We start from the raw sequence: 20,203 nt of genomic DNA on the forward strand, positions 1-20,203 counted from the left end.
ATCTGCCCAGATTTTGACAACTGGGATAATAATAAAGTGAAACGGTTGAGATACTCAAAGCCCACATGTACGGAGGGCTGCCTGGAAACACTTTATTTTTATTTTATTATCCTTTTATTTTGATTATGTTTATATCAGTATCAGTTTCCCCGGGCATGTAAATGCGTACGAAGCTTACAGGTAGCGTGGTATTCGGATGAACACTAATGTACGTCCTCACTACGAATTATATTCGCGTGATTTTTTCTCTAGGCTTCGAGGCTAGTGTGGTTTATGTCCTTTATCTCCTTTGCTAATGGAAAAATCGCACTAAACTTCCTTTCAGTAAAATAAAAGCTAAAGCTTATTTGGTTAGCTTTCTCCATTTTTTGGAAACTTTAGACGTCACAACAAAATTATGGAAACGTCCTACAAATTTCGAGGTCTTTTGTTGATTTAAACAAGACGATGTAACGTGAAATGGTTTTTTTACCACAGCATGCTGGCAATTGTGTCACTTTGGTATGACACTTTTATAAAACGATTTTCAGGATTAATTTTAAAGAAATGAAATTGTGTCAAAATTTTAGGTATCCGTTTTTCATCAGAGCTGCTTAAATATTATAACTTTGAAATGAAAGATGATGATGATGGTGAGCACTTTGATATTGGAAGAACTAAAGGCTGCAATAATACTTGGGTCTTGCAATAGATGTTGTAGGTTGTAATACGACTAAAAATTCTCCTCTGAAAGCGGAAAGCATCGCTCCAGTATTAGATGACCAACTCGAGAAAGAAGACAACGAGGAGAATCTTCTACTTAAAAGCAATAGTTTAACAGTTGTTACCATCAACAAATTAGAGAATATGCTAGAGTGTAAGATTCAGATACCAGATCACTCGCAACCAACTGTACAGCAGAATGAATCCTATAGCGAGATAGGACTGGATATTTTCCAAAGTTCTGCTGCATGTTCGAAATATGACAGGTGCTCAAGAGCTAGCGCATCTCCTCCACAGTTCAACGGAACATTTTCCATAGGATCGGTTGGGTCCCTGAATTGTCGTATTTGTCATTGTGGTGAAGAAACTGAAAGGTAATCACAAACTAGTCTGTTTTTTTCAATATCTCTGTAGATTATACACATTTTATTTGTTTATTGTCTTGGAAGTGTAGTAATTTTAGTGTATTTTTCAGATATTGAAATTTGATTTCTCATTGACCCTAATACTGAGGTCTCGGTCATCAAGTAAGACGATCTGTGAGAGAACATTGGTTTAGCTGGCTGAGAGAACATTACCTCTGTTAGGGTTAACATCCATTTCTCATTCTCCTTTTCCCCAGGCGAAAATCCTCGATTCGCCCCAGGCCAAAATCCTCGATTCGATGAAGTAAATGCTTCAATGTTTTTACTCTCCATTCGCCTCACTCTTGTCTGCACTAGTAGATCTATCTTGTTTCGTAGCCTTCAATTGCAGCCAAGTTTTATATCCACAAAGCAGCTGAGGTTGAATAGTGGTCATATTATCCCCCTGTGAGTTGTGGCTTAAAAATACACCATTCTTCCTTTCTTGTCGTGAAGGGCGACTATGAGATAGAAATTTGTTGGCTAGCGACCTGCCTATTCCGGAACTCTACCACTACCGAAACGCCTACGACGTCTCAGATGAAGACTCACCTCACTGCGCACCGCAAAAACGAACTATGGTTTCTGTGTGCACGCTCCTCGACAACAATAGTGGAGATCCTCAGAATGCTCGCCTTCTCTAACGATATAAGCTGGACATTCTGAGACTAAGTGAAGTAAGATGGTGCGACTTAGTAGAGTACTCCTCTCCCTCTCGCTGCGATGTGCTTTTGTATTCTGCAAAGCTAAGACGCAAATCCGGTTTCGGGTTGTTTCTAACTGCTAGCACAAGGCACGCTCTCGTGACCTTTGGGAATTGCTTCTGACAGAATTTTGAGTGCAAAATGCCAATCCAGGTTAGTGGGCATCACAATTTAGCAGTACTATACTCCAACAGAGACTTCCGGTATAGTGAAGAAGGATGCTTTGTATGAGCAGTTGGACGCATGCCTGAATGAATGCCGAGTTGGGCTCTGACAACACCTTGCTCGGACATATGATCGGAAAGCGCGGTGTTGGCGGCCATAAAAGTAATGGTATTAGGCTTGTGGATTTCTGCACCTTCCGCCGACTCATCATTGGTGGAAGACTATTATAGCACAGAGCACGCCCTGAGGTCAGTTAGTTAACCGACGCCCTACAAGCAAACAGATTGACCACTTTAGGATCAGCAATAGATTTAGGATTTGTCTTCTAGATGTACATAACAAGAGAGGCGCTAACATTTTCCTGGAAAGGAATCACGCGCTGATGGTCACCTAAGTTCACTCGCGTGGAGCATTCGTTTCTTCTCACCGGGTTGCAGACTTCCGCTCCAACTTGAACTTTCAACATCGACTATTAGAATGGGAGAGCTATCTAGCTGAGAATATCGGTGAGGATCGGGCTGCTATAAAAAAAACTCTTTTCTCATATGCTAAACGGGTCGTTGGCCTCGTCTCGGTGGGGCGGCATAATATCTGGACTCCTCATCCGAGATGATGAGCAACTGAATGGGTCGAAGGAATACTTCACCACGATTCTTAATCGTGTTACATTCGTTATAGTTTCGTCTCTTGTCTCTCAATTCGACTATTATTTCACTTAAACGAGGTAAAGCCGCTGGGTTCGACGACCTCTCCGTGGGGTCATTTATTTCTGCACACACAGTGCATACAATCTAGAAATGCAGTAATTTCAATAGTCATGATCCAGTTGAGATTGTTCTGTGCTAATTCTCTTTCTGCGTTGCTATAAGCTTGATACCATTTCAAACGTCACCCGTTCGCGATATGATTGGAAAACAGAAGTGGCAATGAATAGGTCACACATCAACTTCGGTTCCTGAGATGGCCGACGAGTGGGTCACCCCAAGGGAACTTGGCGCAGAACAGTAGAGAAGGAGTGTGGACGCCTCCGAAAGCCGTGACGGAAGCTTAGGCACATTTCAGTGAACCGTAAACGATGGTGTGCAGATGCGGTGAACACACTATAACCCACCAAGGGGTGAACGGCAACGATACATGTCACAATTGTGAACTTTTCAAGACTTTGTGTGAAACGAAACCTTATTCAAATACAAGAAATAGGCATTATCTCCGTTCACGTTATTCCGATGTCTGCAGAAGGAAAATTGATAATGGTATATGACCATGTTTTAGGAACACAAATCACCCTTACATAAGTGAAGTATGGTATCCTAAAAAAGAAAAATTGTCAACATATTAACGAATACTGTACATATTCATGACTTGATATGTATGTGAATATTTACACTTACCCGCAGACTTCACTAGTGTATGCATATGTATAGATATGTCTTTCTTGACCAAAAAAGTTGAAAAAGCAAAAAGAACATATTCTTATGTGACCTTTCGTTTACATGAGCTTATTGTGTTGGGGTATAGATGAATTGACACATGGTGATGACGGCGTACATGCCTCACAGTGCACATGAAATGGGAAACTTTGACCCTCTATAACTGTTAATAATATTAGCAGCCGCGGACCTCAGATGATGAAGTCTCCCCACCTCTGCCAAGTCAAGAAGGATTTGACCCGCTTATAACAAAACCCGCGCACGAGAGCACCTGTGCCAGAAGCATGCAAATACATACAAGATTATGGCCGCCTACGAGTCAGGCTACGTACGCTGGGTAAACCATTCTTTGGTGACCTCAGTGAGATTTCTAGCTCTAGAAGGATAGGAGAGTTGCTTTCCTTCGTGAATGCTGCGAGCTGGCTCTGAAAATATGAACCGGCTGGACTTCTGGTCCTTGGTTTATGGTATTAAAACGGCGAACCAGGGCTTCTCGGAGCGGCCACTGATACCTACCTACCCCACATTATCCCTTATACTGATGCAGATTTTGTACCTCTAGGATGAACTTGAGAGGGGTTTTCGGGTAAATATCTAAAATATGATAGTATTAAATTATGAATTTTATTTATGTATAATAGATATTCGAACTGAATGTTTTTTCAAGGCTAAATTTCGTATAGCTGTCTCAGTGTAATTTTTTTCGAATTTTGCGGTTGGATATGTTTTGAGAGCAGTCCCTCCCCCTATTTTCATCCAATATTAAAAACATGACCAGTTTCGAAACGTAGTAACTTTAATTTAATACCGCACAGGGCCACAGGCCATATTCTATGAAAAACAATGTGCACCAACCAAATGCCTGCACACATCTTTTATAGCTCATAAATGATAATTCTCTCTGCTCAGGCACTTGACCAATGTCCGATTTGATTATAACCGCGATGATTCCGGGAGAATAGCTTGTGGACTCCAAAGTCGATCATAGCGGGTACTGTTGATTTCAGACAGCAAGTAAGTTAAACTGCTCTGCAGATATCTAGCCAAATTTGCTGCTTCAAATTGTCTACATAAAATTTTTTTTATCTTTCCCTTAAAATCAACTTTTATTGGAATCAGAAACAGTTATAGATATCACACTAATGCCATCGAATGTAAGATAATTATAATCTTTGGCACAAGATTTTTTTTTTTTACTGATAGATAAACTTACAAAGATGCTGCTACTCCAGGTTGCAGCAGTGTGTGGGATTCACACTGACTAAAACCACCCCTACTTTTCCGCCCCTCCCCGCGGGACCACCGTGAAGTATCGCTTCGCAGGGGAGGCTCTGGTTCGCTACACCAGCTCGTCCATGTCGCATTTCCGTGCCGCCGCTTTCCGAGCTCGATCCAACTCCAGGAGTTTTGTCTGCACCACGACTACTGCCTCATTTACCGTCTTCCAGCTTTCCTCATCCCTTCCACCAGGTTGGGGGGCTCGATGTCCGCTCCCAAGATGCTGTTCAACCTCCTTTTCTGCTGCAGAAATCTGGGAGAATGGAACATAACGTGCTCTGGGTCCTCGGGTGTAGCACCGCACTCAGGACAGTTTGGAAACTCGTCCAACGAGAAGCGATGCAAGTACTTCCTATAGCCACCGCGTCCCGTAAGGAACCGTGTCAGGTGGTAATTGAATTCTCCCTGCTTTCGGTCGACCCATTTCTCGACACACGGGATCAATGTATAGGTCCACCGGCCCTTGTCGGAGTTATCTCACCGTTGTTGCCACTTGGCACACAACTCTCTCCTGATGACTTTTCGGAAATCTGTATTCACCGCGGCTGGATTTCATCATCATCAACGGCGCAACAAATGGTATCCAGTCTAGGCCTGCTTTAATAAGGAACTCCAGAGATCCCGGTTTTGCGCCGAAGCCCCAATTCCCAATATCCCTAAAACCTGTCTGGCATCCTGACCTACGCCATCGCTCCATCTTAGGTAGGGTCTGCCTCGTCTTCTTTTTCTACCATAGATGTCGCCCTTATAGACGTTCCAGATGGGATCATCCTCATCCATACGGATTAATTGACCCGCCCACCGTCACCTATTGAGGCGAATTTTTGCACAACCGGACGGTCATAGTATCGCACATAGATTTCGTCGTTATGTAGGCTACGGAATCGTCCATCCTCATGTAGCGGGCCAAAAATTCTTCAGAGGATTCTTCTCTCGAACGCGGCCAAGGGTTCGCAATTCTTCTTGCCAAGAACCCAAGTCTCCGAGGAATACATGAGGACTGGCAAGATCATTGTCTTGTACAGTAAGAACTTTGACCCTATGGTGAGACGTTTCGAGCGGAACAGTTTTTGTAAGCTGAAATAGGCTCTGTTGGCTGACAACAACCGTCCGTGGATTTCATCAACATGGCTGTTATCGGTTGTGATTTTCGACCCTAGATAGGAGAAATTAACAACGGTATCAAAGTTGTAGTCTCCTATCTTTATCCTTCCCCTTTGGCCAGTGCGGTCTAATCTTGTTGGTTGGTTGGTTTTCGGTGTTGCCACCATATATTTTGTCTTGCCTTCATTGATGGTCTCGAGAGTGATCCTGTTGCTTCTATCTGGCGTCGCACATTGGTCACGGTCAGAGTAGTCAGTCTTATCAATTTCGTTGAAATACTGAATTCTCTCATGGTCGTGTACAGTTTTACCCTGGCTATACTGAGAAGGTATCCTTCTCCGACTATGCAATCTCCTTTGTAGAGACGGGGGGGGGAGGGGCTATTATTTCTAAATTTGCCTCGCAACCGCAGAGTGCATAGCGGTTCGGTTATGTTTTCAAAGCCGATAATAGCAGGTCTTATTTTTCGGCTGACTAAGAAATCTACTTCGAGCATATGTACAGGGACCGCACGTTCCATGAGTAAATGTGCAATTCGTTATTCCTTGTTCGTTTCCGGGTTTGTCGTTGTAAAATTCATCCAGTCCGAGGCTCCTGTTGTGGTTTCGTAAAAAGTATTTTCTGTATAGGGTTGTCAGTCCTACCCAACCCCCAACCTGGAGGACCGGGTGACTCGCCTTCATCCTTCTCCGTCTGCAGCTTTCCGGTAAGAAAGAGCAGTCACCACTTAGAGGTGGAGGTAGGGTTTGGCAGTAGAGCTGTTGGTGTTGGTTCAGCAGACGTTTCCCATTTTTTATGTTCCATCGTGGGTACTAATCCACGTTTCGCCCTGGGACCTATGCTACTCTTGACCCAAGGAGGGGTGGGCGGGGGTTTTGTATAAATTTTATGTGAAGCATGCGTACATTCTTATAAATGTAACATATTCCTTTATTAATTAATTAAAGTAAATAACACTGGTACTAGCGTACATTCATGTGTATACCGCTTACTTATTATGATAATAGCCAGTCGCTGAATGACCGATGTGGGATGTAATGGGGAAGCACGGTGTTGGTGACGGTAACGATAATGATAGGAGGTTTGTGAATTTCTGCACCCTCCTTATTGCCATGAGTCGAGTTGTAACTGATTGACAACGTACGATTGACTGCTTTGCGACCAGCAATAAATTCCAGAGTTGTCTTCTGGATATGGGTAACAAGAGAGGAGCTAATATCGGCCTCTGGTGGTGACTTACTTCCGCGTACTGAGTCCGCCATTTCTCCAAGGGTTGTGCAGCTTCAATCCCCCAAGTTCGTCATTTCATCCAGTTGTCGTTCGACTTCGAGGACGAGAGAACTATCTTGCTAATATGACGGTAGATCCAGAGGAACCTGCCACGTCCTGAAAGGGCATCGTAACATCCTGAACCGAGGAAGCGTTTAGAAACGTATACCACATCACTAATGGTCTTTCAATGGTCTTGTGAACGACGTTAGCGGTTGACTTCTTATTCACGATGAGGAGCAGCTGAAAATGTGGAAAGAACACTTCACCACGGTTCTTACCCGTATCACATCCGGTGAAGTTCCTCCCTTTGTAGATGAAATGGCTAGCCACCGTAACATGTGGATACGAGCTCTCTTTCCAAATAAAAGAAAAACCATTTCGGTCGTCAATGCACTTAAAAGGGTTAAAAGGTTGCTGGGCTTGATGGGCTACAGACACATCGTTATTTGCGGTGGAGCGAGCAGCGTGCGCGTCAGACTCACGGAAGGGTGAATCGCGGTCACCATGACATCGAAGACCAAATTTCTTTACAGCGAAAATTGTTTTCGGTGTCATGACAGAATTTAGCAGAGAATCGAGTAGTTAAGCGGGCAGTTGAGTCTGCCTAGTAATAATAATAATAATAATTATAATCGTTGAACTCCGCCGAAGCCGGTCCCAAGCCCGGTTGTGAAAGGAGGAGGGATGGATAGCTTCAGTCTGAATGGCTGTACGCCACCGCAGCGTCTCAGGGGGTAGGTGAGGAAAGTGCAGGAACTTTGTAGTCTTGCAGATTACTCACTAAGGAAGCTATCTACACGCCTGGCAGCTAGGGATAAAATACACCACCACTAGGCGCCACGACGACCAGGAGCACAGCTCCGCCTGCTGCAGCTGTTTCGCCACAATCTGTGGCGACCACTTCAGCAGGTTCGCGTAGGAAGCGGATGAAATGGACTGAAAAAATGAACCTCTTCATCATCCGCTCCTACTACGAAATAACGGCGGGGGCGGGTATAACATCTTACCGCCCCTTGTTGCACCAGAGATTCGTCGAGCGTTTCCCGCAATTCGCGCACGTGACTGTGTAGCGAGTCGCAGACCAGTACCGCTTCATCACTCGCAGTGACACAATCCCGGCCACCATCAGGGAACGTGTTCGACTTGAAGTCATCGGGGAAACTGGTGACCGAGAGTCGATGGGGGCAGAGGCGGCGGCATCAACAACACCACGCCGCACTGCAGGCAACAGGTTCAGTACTCGCCGAAGCACTCTTCTCCACCGTCCAGCTGAGGTTTCCGCTGAAGTTCGGGACGAATTCCAAAGAGCGTGTATAGAATTCTCGGATATGGATCCTTTGCATAGACCAGGTATTCCCAGGCTCTATGCATCTCCAGCAACTCCGGGAATTCTATCTCAAATCAATGATGAGATTGCATCTCGACTGTGTGCTGATATGTCGCTGCTGCAACTACAATCACTTGTGTATTGTGGTGCAGTTGCGGCTATCAGATTGCACGGTCAGAAGATTCGCTTTCGCGTTATTGGTTTGAGTGACAAAAGAGATCCACCATGGAAAATTCGTCTGGAACGTCGGCGGGACTCACTAAGGCAGGACATTGCTAGACTGATTCAGATCAGCACTGGCAATGCCAGCCGACGGGTGAGAAATAAAGTGCAGAGGGTTTACCGGAACTATGCCATCCCCTGTGAGACACCCGTAGTTGAAATTCTGGACACACTAAAACAGAAACTTTCTGTCATATGCAGTCGGTTACGACGGTATGGCGAAAGTTATTCCAGACGTGTCCAGAATGCAACATACGCGAGGAACCAGCGGAGCTTTTTCAGATCTCTCAACGAATCCCAACAGAGCGCCCAGACAATACAGTTCTCGGTGACGGAAGCGAAAGAGTATTGGGGTGGACTTTGGGGGTTACCTGCCCAGCATGCTGAGCATGCTGAGTGGATCACCGCCGAAGCCACCCGCCATGCCAATACACCTGGCATGAATTTCGCGGATGTTACCGAAGAGGAAGTTCGACGAGCCATAAACATCTCGAAGAACTGGAGGGGCCCAGGTCTGGATCGGGTGCAGAATTTCTAGTATAAGAAATTTACCAGCGTACACAGTCGGTTGGCACGCAGTATAAATGAGGTCATGAGTCGGCCGGAGGAATTTCTACCTTTGCTCACTGCGGGAATTACCTACCTTATCCCTAAGAAGGACACGGTGCAGGACCCCGCAGACACAAGACCGATCACTTGCTTACTAACCCTCTACAAATTCATCACGTCCATTATTAGTGGAAGGATCAATGCGTACCTCGAGACCAACAACATTCTGTCCGAGGAGCAGAAGGGCTGCCGAGTTGGGTCAAGGGGTTGCAAAGAGCAACTCATTATCGACTCGGTAGTTGTAGGACAAGCAACTATAGGCCAAAGAAACCTCTTCAGTTGCTATATCGATTATGCCAAGGCTTTTGATAGCGTTCCGCATATCTGGCTAATCGATATCCTACATCCTGTATCGCATTGATCCGAAACTAATAAAGTTTTTGGCGACAGTCATGCAAGGGTGGCATACCACCTTGTCAGTCCGTACATCTGAGGGTGCTAATACCTCAGAGCCCATCCGTATACGGAGGGGCATCTTCCAGGGGGATTCATTGAGTCCTCTTTGGTTTTGTATAGCACTGAACCCCCTTTCATGGCTACTGAATGATGCTAGAGGGCATGGTTTTGCAATAAAATATGGCCTACGTGCTAAGTGCGAAGCTGACACACTTGATGTACCTAGATGACATCAAGCTGTATGCTGGTACTGACAACCATCTTAGAAGGCTGTTGCGAATAATAGACATGTTCAGCCGTGATATTCGGATGGAGTTTGGATTAGACAAATGTCGAATCCAAGCCATTCGCAAAGGTCATCACGAGCCGCATGCCGGACATAGCATTGGTGACCTCCACATCGAAGCTATGACCGAGACAGACTTCTACAAGTACCTAGGAATTCTGCAAGGAACCCATGCTCGAGTTGGTGATCTGAAGGAAGCTCTGCTGTCCGAATTCCTGCGACGTGTAAAGCTGGTGCTGAAATCGCATCTCTCGGGGAAGAATAAAATAAGCGCGTTGAATGTATTCGCTATCGCTTCACTGGCTTATGCATTCGGAATATTGCCGTGGACGAAGACCTGACCTGGAAAACGTCCAGCGGCGGATACGGACAACTATGTCCAAATTCCGAATGCATCACCCAAAGTCTGCCGTGGAGCGGATGAACCTGCCTCGTGACATCGGAGGTAGGGGACGTGGTTGACAGTGGCGGCGCAACATCATCGCCAAGTCGACTCGCTGCGCGCTTATTTTTACAGTAAAGAGCACGGCGAGCCCCTTGCATGCGGCTGTCTGTAAGGCAGACTGTGGACTGACTCCACTTAACTTGAAGGATCGATCTTTCAATCCTCTGAGTGGGGTGAAGGTCGGACCAGGAGCGGATCGAGGAATGGAAGTCGAAGGCAATGCACGGTAAACACGTGAATTGTCTTTGGCAGCCATTTGTCGATTTGCATCTGTCGAACAGGTGGCTGTGTGCTTGGGAGCTCTTTGCTGAGACGGAGGGGTTCATGTGTGCCATTCAGGATGGCGTGGTCGCCACCCGAGCTTATAAAAAGCTCATCATGAAAGAACGGGTGGAGAACGACCAGTGCAGAATGTGTGGTTCGGCGTTAGAGACGTTGGACCATCTCATTTCTGGCTGTACTGTTATGGCACCGGTGCAGTACATCACCAGGCATAATGCTGTATGTAAGGTTATCCATCAAAACGTTGCATATAAGGCATGGGCTGATCACGGGGAACATGTCCGGTTTACCGATATGAGCCGCAAGCAGTACTTGACAGTTCTGCTTACAGCATGTATTGGGACCGGCAAGTTCTGACTGATCGCCATACCGCACACAACAAGCCTGACTGTACTGCTAGTTGACAAGACGGGTCGCTCCGCATATATTATTGATGTTGCTATCCCCCATAATAGCAACATTGAACGGAAATACGTGGAGAAGAAGGTGAACTATGAGCCATTGGCTCGTGAAATCAAAGAAATTTGGCGTCTCGAGCGGGTGGTTGTAGTTCCCATAATATTGTCAGCTACAGGTATTGTACCTAAATCCCTGACGGCTTCCCTTGATGTCCTGGGACTTTCGCACAGTCTGGTTCAAACCATGCAGAAGTACACCATTGTGCATACGTGCTCGATGTTGCGGGGGGTACTCGACGGATTCTCCCACTGACCTACCACCGGCCACCACCACCAGTGCCCCTTTAGTTTTTAAGTAGGTAGGGATCGTCCGAGCCTCAAATGCTTGGCACTTAGTGCTAGTATTAGGTAAAATCCGGCATCTGCCGAGATTTTGATAACTCGGAAATAATATAATCGTTGGCGCAACAATCCATTTGTGTCAGGCCCTTGAAGAGTGTTAGAGCACTTCATTCAAGACGGTAAACGGTACATCACAGTTAACTGTTGGAGGCAATGTGGTCGTTCGCCCGAGGTTATTACTCTGATTTGACTCAGGTACTCATTCACAGTTGAGTCAACTGGTATCTAACGTCAAATCACGATACCCCGCTGCCACCAGTAAGATTTGAACCTTCCGTACGACAGCTTTGTGCTCCAACCCCTCAACTCCGAATAGCCGTCTGAGATTAAGACAAATAATATGTTTAAATAATTTAATAATAAATTCTAATTTAAATATTATGACATATATAAATAATTTTAATAACCTGTATATTTATCGTTGGACCTGTTGTTACTGCCGATCTCTTACTTACACTCATATGGAAATCTTGGGAATCCAAGACCATCTCTAGAGGCTGGAAGAAGGGAATGATCGTGAAGATTCCAAAGAAAGGTACCCTTTTTGATTGTTACAACTGGAGGGATATCCGCGTGATCGTCGCAAAATGTTACGGCGCTGTTCCCAGTAAAGTCTCGAAGGATTGTGAGGTCCAAAGTTAGGTCCCCCAGGGTTTCATCTTCATATTATTTGGTGACGTTCTTCATGCTTTCATGCCTGGAGAACGTGAAGGAGTTTAATGGACGATGCATCTTTCTTCCTCATATGAAATATGTAAAAATACAGATGCTTACGATCAATATGTATGTACTATATGTGCTGTAAGCAATAGCAAGCGGTAACGGGCAATGTTGGCTGGTGTTAGGCTAGGATAATAATTACCTAAGAAATACACAAAATGTCGAGCTTCTGGTTTTCGACTTGCTTTTTTTATGCAAGCCGACCAAGTTCACTTTCTTGGCTACGTTTTAGGTTTTCGATTGCTAATATAATTTTACTTTCATTATAACCTCTAGTTTGCATTTGATTCTTGTGGCAGTGAAGCAACGAAGGAAAATTGGTTTGATCAAAAAATGAGTGTTACATATGTATGTATGTATAGAATTCATTGTTTTGCATTTTATATGCATAAGTGATAATTACAGTATTTCGAAGTCGGAAAATGCAATTAGCCATTGATAAGCTAAGACTGAAAATACTTCTGAACAATGAATTTCTCAACTTTTAGCGATGAAAACTCACCACTCAGAATCAGTTCTCGAGACACAAGTGATAGTAAATGCCATCATACAGGACGTGTCCTTATAAGCACGCACTTCTATTCACTCGAATTCGTTTCGCTTATAAAAATTTGCTATTAGGAACTAAAAAATGCAGAATGGTGCGTTGTTTTGATACATGAATAGCCTCTGTATGAGAGGTTTTCCCAATTTTTAAATGAAAATGTTGACTACGGTCGATGACGACAATTGGATACAAGACGTCAATTAGAATACAATATTTGGAACCAGTGAATATTTTCCTGAAAGTACTTGAAGGAGCCCTGACGGCTTAGGGCTCGATTAAAGTTGAAAATTTGAAACAATCTATCAGAAAGTGGTGTGAAATCTTTGAAAAAGGCAATCAATATCAGAATCAATTTGTATTACGAATCAATGTTTTCTGAAGAAGTTTTATGCAATTAATGGGGCCTTAGCCTCTAGGAAATTTAATTCCATGTTTTATGCACGTAATCTGTAGGTATTCGTAAAACGATAACTTTCCACTGCCACTAGGTGAACTTGTACAATCCACGCTTTAAATTAAAAATATTCGGATATTTGCGTTGGAAAGAAGCCAGCGACATGCGCCCTTTGGCTAGGACATTAGAAGAGAAAAGAGAGAAGACAATACGCACTCAAAGTTTTCCCTGTTTGCCAAAAAATGCCATTAAAGATTGTAAAAATTCGTCGGTTGGTAAACTGCAAATTTTCCAAGTTGAGGGAGATTTGCGGTAACATCAGCTGAATATCCAGGGCCTAAGCGGAATTAGAAAGTGGCATTCTGGACAGCGCTCCTCCTTCGCGTCCTTGCCAAATTGCCGTTTGTACTCTGCGATGATAGACGCGGAATTTGATACTAGTTGCCACAACGCGCAACTCTAATCACTTAGGTCCCGGTTTTCGACAGGATATTGACTGTGAGATTGGGATCCAGGTTACTTTCCATCAACTGATATTTCTAATATATCTGTAGGAACATTCCCAATTCTGGACCAAAAAGTAGCCCTCGTGGTGTCAACTTTGAGTTCAGTTACAGTCCCTCACTTACGTATGCACTGATCCGCTTAACTAATGCATGACCAAGCAGATTGTCCTATTCTTTTCTTCTCCTCTCGGAAGCAAAGTAAAACCTTTAATTGTAGTCTGCGAGGCAGCAGCTACTTCAATGGTCCTTTCCATGTAATATCCTTGGCCCAATATTATTATAGTCAACTAACCAGGAGGTAAGCATTATACAAAAATCTACATTATTAGAAAGTAAGAAATCGTAACATTATACGAGAGAGAATTTTGTAGCATCTCGTTAGTAAGTTCTCCTACGAAAAATCTATTGTCAAAACTTCAAACGCGTTTCACGCGAAACCACGTTTCCAAATGTTCGGGGAAGTATTCGCGAAAAACTACTTAGCCGATTTCAGCTGTGATTTGGATTCCTTATTCTACAAACCCATGCTGATATGCGAAACCTCTGAAATATGTAATTCTCTAACAAAAATATTTTTAACATAAGAAAATGTGATTTTGATTTTTTTAATCCGCCATTTTGTTATTCTTAAAAATTATTTGCATATTTGAGGCTTTGTATATTTCGACAAGTCTACCGAATAGAAAGGATTTTTTTGTTGAATTGAGACCACCACAGACGATGTGCTTCCCTGACTGAGACCACCTATTTTTCTTTCAACTGCGACAAAGAAATTGGGTTATTGCCATAAATTTCAAATTTCTAATGTCCTTATGAGTCAGAAAGGGATACGTCAACCAGTTTCAAATTAAAGTTGTTTGAGAATCAATGGCCAATGAGAAAATTTCATGAACTCGTAAACCTGTGGGCGATTCGCAGTCTGCTAGATATCAATAGACATATGTATGTACTGCAAATTTTTTTAATAATACAGAGAAAAAACCCTTGTGCTCTTTCCAGGTTAATTTCGCCTTGCCTGTGTAAAGGTACGCTAGCATTTGTGCACAAGTCGTGCCTGGAATATTGGCTGAACACTTCCGGGACCATTCACTGTGAGTTATGTAAATACCAATTTCCGACGAAAGTGTGTCTGAGGTAATTATGTATTACTTAAATATATTAATTACGCTAGTACATTTGTCAATGGCATTTTTTGTTTTATTATAATATTAGGTATCGCTTTTGGCAGTCACTACTGTTGTGGTATCGACATCCAAATAACAGAGAATTATTCCAGGTAATGCCCCATTTAAAAGAATGTTAAACAGATGAGAGATTTATACCTGCTTTAGCATTTTTTGCCGTGTATTTTTACAAAATATTTTATGTTTCCGTGTAATACATTGTAACCTTCCATTGTTAAGAAAAAAATATTGGAAAGCAATTTTTCGGGCTGTTGTAGTTGGTTTTGTCCAATACTTACGTATACTTCAGGTAATACTTGAAAGAAAATGTCATCACATGAAAATACCAGATTTCTATGAAAACCAAATCGATCATCCTTTTCAAACTAGAAAAGGAGGGAAATGCTGACTTTGAAGTAGTCTAACTGTGTATATTATGTTAAACAAATCCTTATTAAAATCGTTCGTCTGTCCGTTTGATCGTCTGTCCGTTTTTTTAAGGTTTTGTGTGAAACAAAACCTTATTAGAATCGAGACGGTGTCTGTTTGTCCGTCTGTCTGTCTATCTGAATGTCTGTCTGTCTGTCTGTCTGTCACACCCGATTTATTCGGAAACGACTAAACCGATTGTCACGAAAGTTGGTGAGAGTATGTAATCTGGTGATCCCTTTACATGCAGTAAGTGGCGCCATCTTGTGTTAAGTTTAAGGGGGGCTCCCCGTACATGTGAACGGAGGGTGCAAATTTTTTTTTCACAGAATATAGCCATGTGGGGTATCAAATGAAAGGTCTCAATTAGTACTTTTCGAAACTGGTGCAATATTTGATATTGGGTGAAACATGGAGGAGTGAGCGCTCAAAATATGACCCCCAAAAAGTGTAACAGGTCTCGTTCTCGGAACCTATCCAACCGAAAAATCTGAAAAAAATCACAGTGATGCATCTCTACGAAATCTAGGCCTCAAAATATATGCGGTTCCGATATCTGCACAAATAAAGTTAATAGTAGTATATTTCCACATTTTAGAAATTTACCCGACAACCCCCCTTATGTTCATCCTAGAAGTACAAAATTTGGCATGCGTGTAATGAAGAACATAATGCATAGTTTGGTCAAGTTTGAAGAAAATCCAATCATTACTAACAAAGTTATAGGGGGTGAAACTTTACAATTTTTTGTGAATTTCGTGCACTCTACAACCTGCATGACGTCATCATCACGTATCAATTCGTCAGAACCACAACGAAATGAGTTCTTATGAATTGGGTCCCAGAGAATTATTTTGTTTTAGTTTTTTAGTTATTTGTCAGCCAGACATGTGTGTATGTATGATAGGTATACAATATATGCGTGCTAATGAACTTTGCGGGTAGTGCCTAATTCAAATAGATATAAGAAGTAAATCGGAAATATGAGTACGATCAATTTATATACGTGCATATATGTGTACAGTATTCGGTAATAGGCAGTTTGTTTGTTTAGGGTGAGTGTGATATCTATGGCTGTAATATGTACGTATGTCTCGTAGTTTGGAAAAATATCAAGGATTATGTTGAATTTGTAGCTATATACGGACGGAAAAATGTGCATTGAAGTTTCTCACATAAGATGAACACAAAAGCTTTATACCCGAAGCGCGAGCTTCCGGTATTCCGACTTGTGTTGTTTTTTTGAGGAGATGGAAATCATCAAAAGACACTAGACAGGGCAGCGTGTGGGATTCTTATCCACTAAAACCAACCCCCACTGCCCTAAGCGCCGTGGAACCACCATAACGTATTACGTCACTCTAGCTTGGTTACCTTTCGTCTCTACGCGGCGTACGTAACAGTGCTTTTCTAGTTTCCCCTGCGTTTCGCAGTTTGCTTTGCACAGATGCGACCATGGAGTTTATCGCATCCCAGTCTTCCTGACATGCTAAAATCGCACCAGACAGAAACCTGAACAGCTAGTGGCGATATCATCCATGTCCCGTGAGAAACTGGGTACGATTGTAATTAATATCACCGTGCCATCTCTCTAACCATTCCTTGATTGCAATGAGTTTTTTTGTCCACCAACCATTTTCCGAACATTACTAACGCTCTTGCCATTTATTTAGATATCTCCCCTTGACGGCGTTCTTCGTCTGCGATAAAGAAGAGATTGACTTCGTATTGTATATATTCGTCATCTCATCTGCCAAGATGTCAATGGGCATCATTCCAGAGATGACGAATGCTGCATCATCTGAGACAGTCCTAAATGCCGAGCACACCCTTAGGGCTGTTCTTCTGTAGCCTGAGTTTGTTAGCGTTAAATGGAACTGCAATGCCTTTCCCCAAACTAGAGCTGTATAGAGCAGCTATAAGCAGCCTGGAAGCATGCCGTGGCCCCACGTTCGGCATGATTCTTGCAGGTCCGCACTAGCAGTGGATGCTTTGTCATAAGCATATTGCATGTGTTTCTTATAACTGAGCGTCCCAAGTATTTGATGGCAGGCTTAGAAGTGATGATATGATTCCCAATTTGAATATGGGCATAATTTCTTTTACGGCGCTTGGAGATGAGGACCGCTTCCGTTTTTTCCTCCGCAAGTATCAGACCAGAACTCTCTAGCCAGCCCTTACCGGTGGATAGTGGAACATAACATGCTCTAAGGTCCTTAGGTATGCGACCACATTCAGGACAAAAGAAAGAATCATCCAGCCTGAATTGATCCAAATAGTTCCTGCAACGCCCATGCCCTGACAGGAGTTGTGTCAGATGGCAGTTAATTTCGCCGTGTCTTCAATACGTGGAATCTAAGTGGCAGATCCATCGACCCCTCTGCGAGACATCCCACCGTTGCTGCCACTTCTCCAGCGACTCTCGCCTTTCGGTATTCTGTATCTTGTCAGGTGGATTCATTCTCCTTTTCTTGCACAGCTAGCCTCTCTTACTTGTCAGAATGCTAATCGGGACCATTTCCGCAAAAACAACACCCTGCCTCGCCTGATATTGTTCTGAGGGCGTTACACACCCTTAGCGCCACTAAGCGATAAGTCATGTTTGCCCTCCTCCTGTATCTTGGACCTCGAATATTAGGCATCATTCGCGCTAATGATACGTCGATATTTGCCGCTTTCTCACTGGCATATTCCAGGTATCTCTTGAAATTGATTTTAGCACCACCTATCACCCCCCCAAGTGATGATGTGCTATAATGCAAATATTAAACGTACTCCTTTTCCTACGTTTGGTAATCAAGACCACCTCCGTCTTTAGTTCCGCAAGATCCGAAAGTTAATAATAATATATTACCATCTTTTTTAAATTTACTCGAAAATCGCCCTTAAGTTTATCCTCAGATTTTCTCTCTGCGGCAAGCGATGGAAAAACTGTTGGAATATGGACAACAGTTTCATCATCTATTCATCAACTTTAAAGCCGCCTATGATAGCATGGACAGGGTAAAACTGTACACGGCCATGGCAGAATTCGGTATCCCGACGAAACTAATAAGACTGACTAGGCTGACCCTGACCAATGTGCGAGGCCAGATAAAAGCAGCAGGATCACTCTCAAGACCATTCGACATCAACAACGGTCTACGACAAGGGGATGCCCTATCATGCGTCCTCTTTAACCTCGCCCTCGACAAAGTGATCCGTGATGCTGATGTAAATGCAAGAGGTACGATCCTCTTTAAGTCCACCCAACTACTGACCTTATGCCGACGATATCGACATTATGGGAAGAACCACCCAAGACGTACAAACTGCCTTCATCCAGATCGACCAGCGGCGATTGGTGCGAGATCTTGGGCTGCACATCAATGAAGGCAAGACAAAATATATGGTAGCAACGTCAACACTGAAGACGAACCAACCAACAACATCAAACCGCACTGGTCAAACAGAAAGAATAAGAATAGGAGAATGCAACTTTGAAACCGTTGACAATTTCTCCTATCTAATGCCGAAAATCACAACCGATAACAGCTACGATGATGAAATCCGCGCACGGTTGTTGTCAGCCAACAGAGCCTGTTTCAGCTTACAAAAACTGTCCGTCTGTCCGTTTGTCCGTCTGTCCGTCTGTCCGTCTGTCCGTCTGTCCGTCTGTCCGTCTGTCCGTCTGTCCGTCTGTCCATCTGTCCGTCTGTCCGTCTGTCCGTCTGTCCGTCTGTCCGTCTGTCCGTCTGTCCGTCTGTCCGTCTGTCCGTCTGTCCGTCTGTCCGTCTGTCCGTCTGTCCGTCTGTCCGTCTGTCCGTCTGTCCGTCTGTCCGTCTGTCCGTCTGTCCGTCTGTCCGTCTGTCCGGTCTGTCCGTCTGTCCGTCTGTCCGTCTGTCCGTCTGTCCGTCTGTCCGTCTGTCCGTCTGTCCGTCTGTCCGTCTGTCCGTCTGTCCGTCTGCCCGTCTGTCCGTCTGTCCGTCTGTCCGTCTGTCCGTCTGTCCGTCTGTCCGTCTGTCCGTCTGTCCGTCTGTCCGTCTGTCCGTCTGTCCGTCTGTCCGTCTGTCCGTCTGTCCGTCTGTCCGTCTGTCCGTCTGTCCGTCTGTCCGTCTGTCCGTCTGTCCGTCTGTCCGTCTGTCCGTCTGTCCGTCTGTCCGTCTGTCCATCTGTCCGTCTGTCCGTCTGTCCGTCTGTCCGTCTGTCCGTCTGTCCGTCTGTCCGTCTGTCCGTCTGTCCGTCTGTCCGTCTGTCCGTCTGTCCGTCTGTCCGTCTGTCCGGTCTGTCCGTCTGTCCGTCTGTCCGTCTGTCCGTCTGTCCGTCTGTCCGTCTGTCCGTCTGTCCGTCTGTCCGTCTGTCCGTCTGTCCGTCTGTCCGTCTGTCCGTCTGTCCGTCTGTCCGTCTGTCCGTCTGTCCGTCTGTCCGTCTGTCCGTCTGTCCGTCTGCCCGTCTGCCCGTCTGTCCGTCTGTCCGTCTGTCCGTCTGTCCGTCTGTCCGTCTGTCCGTCTGTCCGTCTGTCCGTCTGTCCGTCTGCCCGTCTGTCCGTCTGTCCGTCTGTCCGTCTGTCCGTCTGTCCGTCTGTCCGTCTGTCCGTCTGTCCGTCTGTCCGTCTGTCCGTCTGTCCGTCTGTCCGTCTGCCCGTCTGTCCGTCTGTCCGTCTGTCCGTCTGTCCGTCTGTCCGTCTGTCCGTCTGTCCGTCTGTCCGTCTGTCCGTCTGTCCGTCTGTCCGTCTGTCCGTCTGCCCGTCTGTCCGTCTGTCCGTCTGTCCGTCTGTCCGTCTGTCCGTCTGTCCGGTCTGTCCGTCTGTCCGTCTGTCCGTCTGTCCGTCTGTCCGTCTGTCCGTCTGCCCGTCTGCCCGTCTGTCCGTCTGTCCGTCTGTCCGTTTGTTCGTCTGTCCGTCTGTCCGTCTGTCCGTCTGCCCGTCTGTCCATCTGTCCGTCTGTCCGTCTGTCCGTCCTTTTTTTTTGTTTTTTTTAGGAGGTGGAGGTGGTCTGGACACACCAGCGTGTGGGATTTTTACCCACTAAAACCACCCC

At 44.8% G+C, this 20,203-nt stretch overlaps 1 protein-coding gene across 1 annotated transcript in view; it reads left to right on the forward strand.

Annotated features, from left to right (window-relative positions):
- The first annotated feature begins 492 nt into the window (after positions 1 to 492).
- Positions 493 to 20,203, forward strand: part of LOC119661252 (E3 ubiquitin-protein ligase MARCHF2-like) — a 48,166-nt gene continuing 28,455 nt past the window's right edge. Inside the window, exons 1-4 of the mRNA XM_038070500.1 lie at positions 493 to 632; positions 692 to 1,076; positions 14,593 to 14,727; positions 14,806 to 14,869. Coding sequence (XP_037926428.1) covers positions 614 to 632; positions 692 to 1,076; positions 14,593 to 14,727; positions 14,806 to 14,869 — 603 coding nt within the window. The 5' untranslated portion in view covers positions 493 to 613. The remainder of the gene's footprint in view (positions 633 to 691; positions 1,077 to 14,592; positions 14,728 to 14,805; positions 14,870 to 20,203) is intronic.

Source organism: Hermetia illucens, chromosome 1 (genome assembly GCF_905115235.1).
Source record: "Hermetia illucens chromosome 1, iHerIll2.2.curated.20191125, whole genome shotgun sequence".
In the NCBI taxonomy this organism is placed as follows: Eukaryota; Metazoa; Arthropoda; class Insecta; order Diptera; family Stratiomyidae; genus Hermetia; species Hermetia illucens.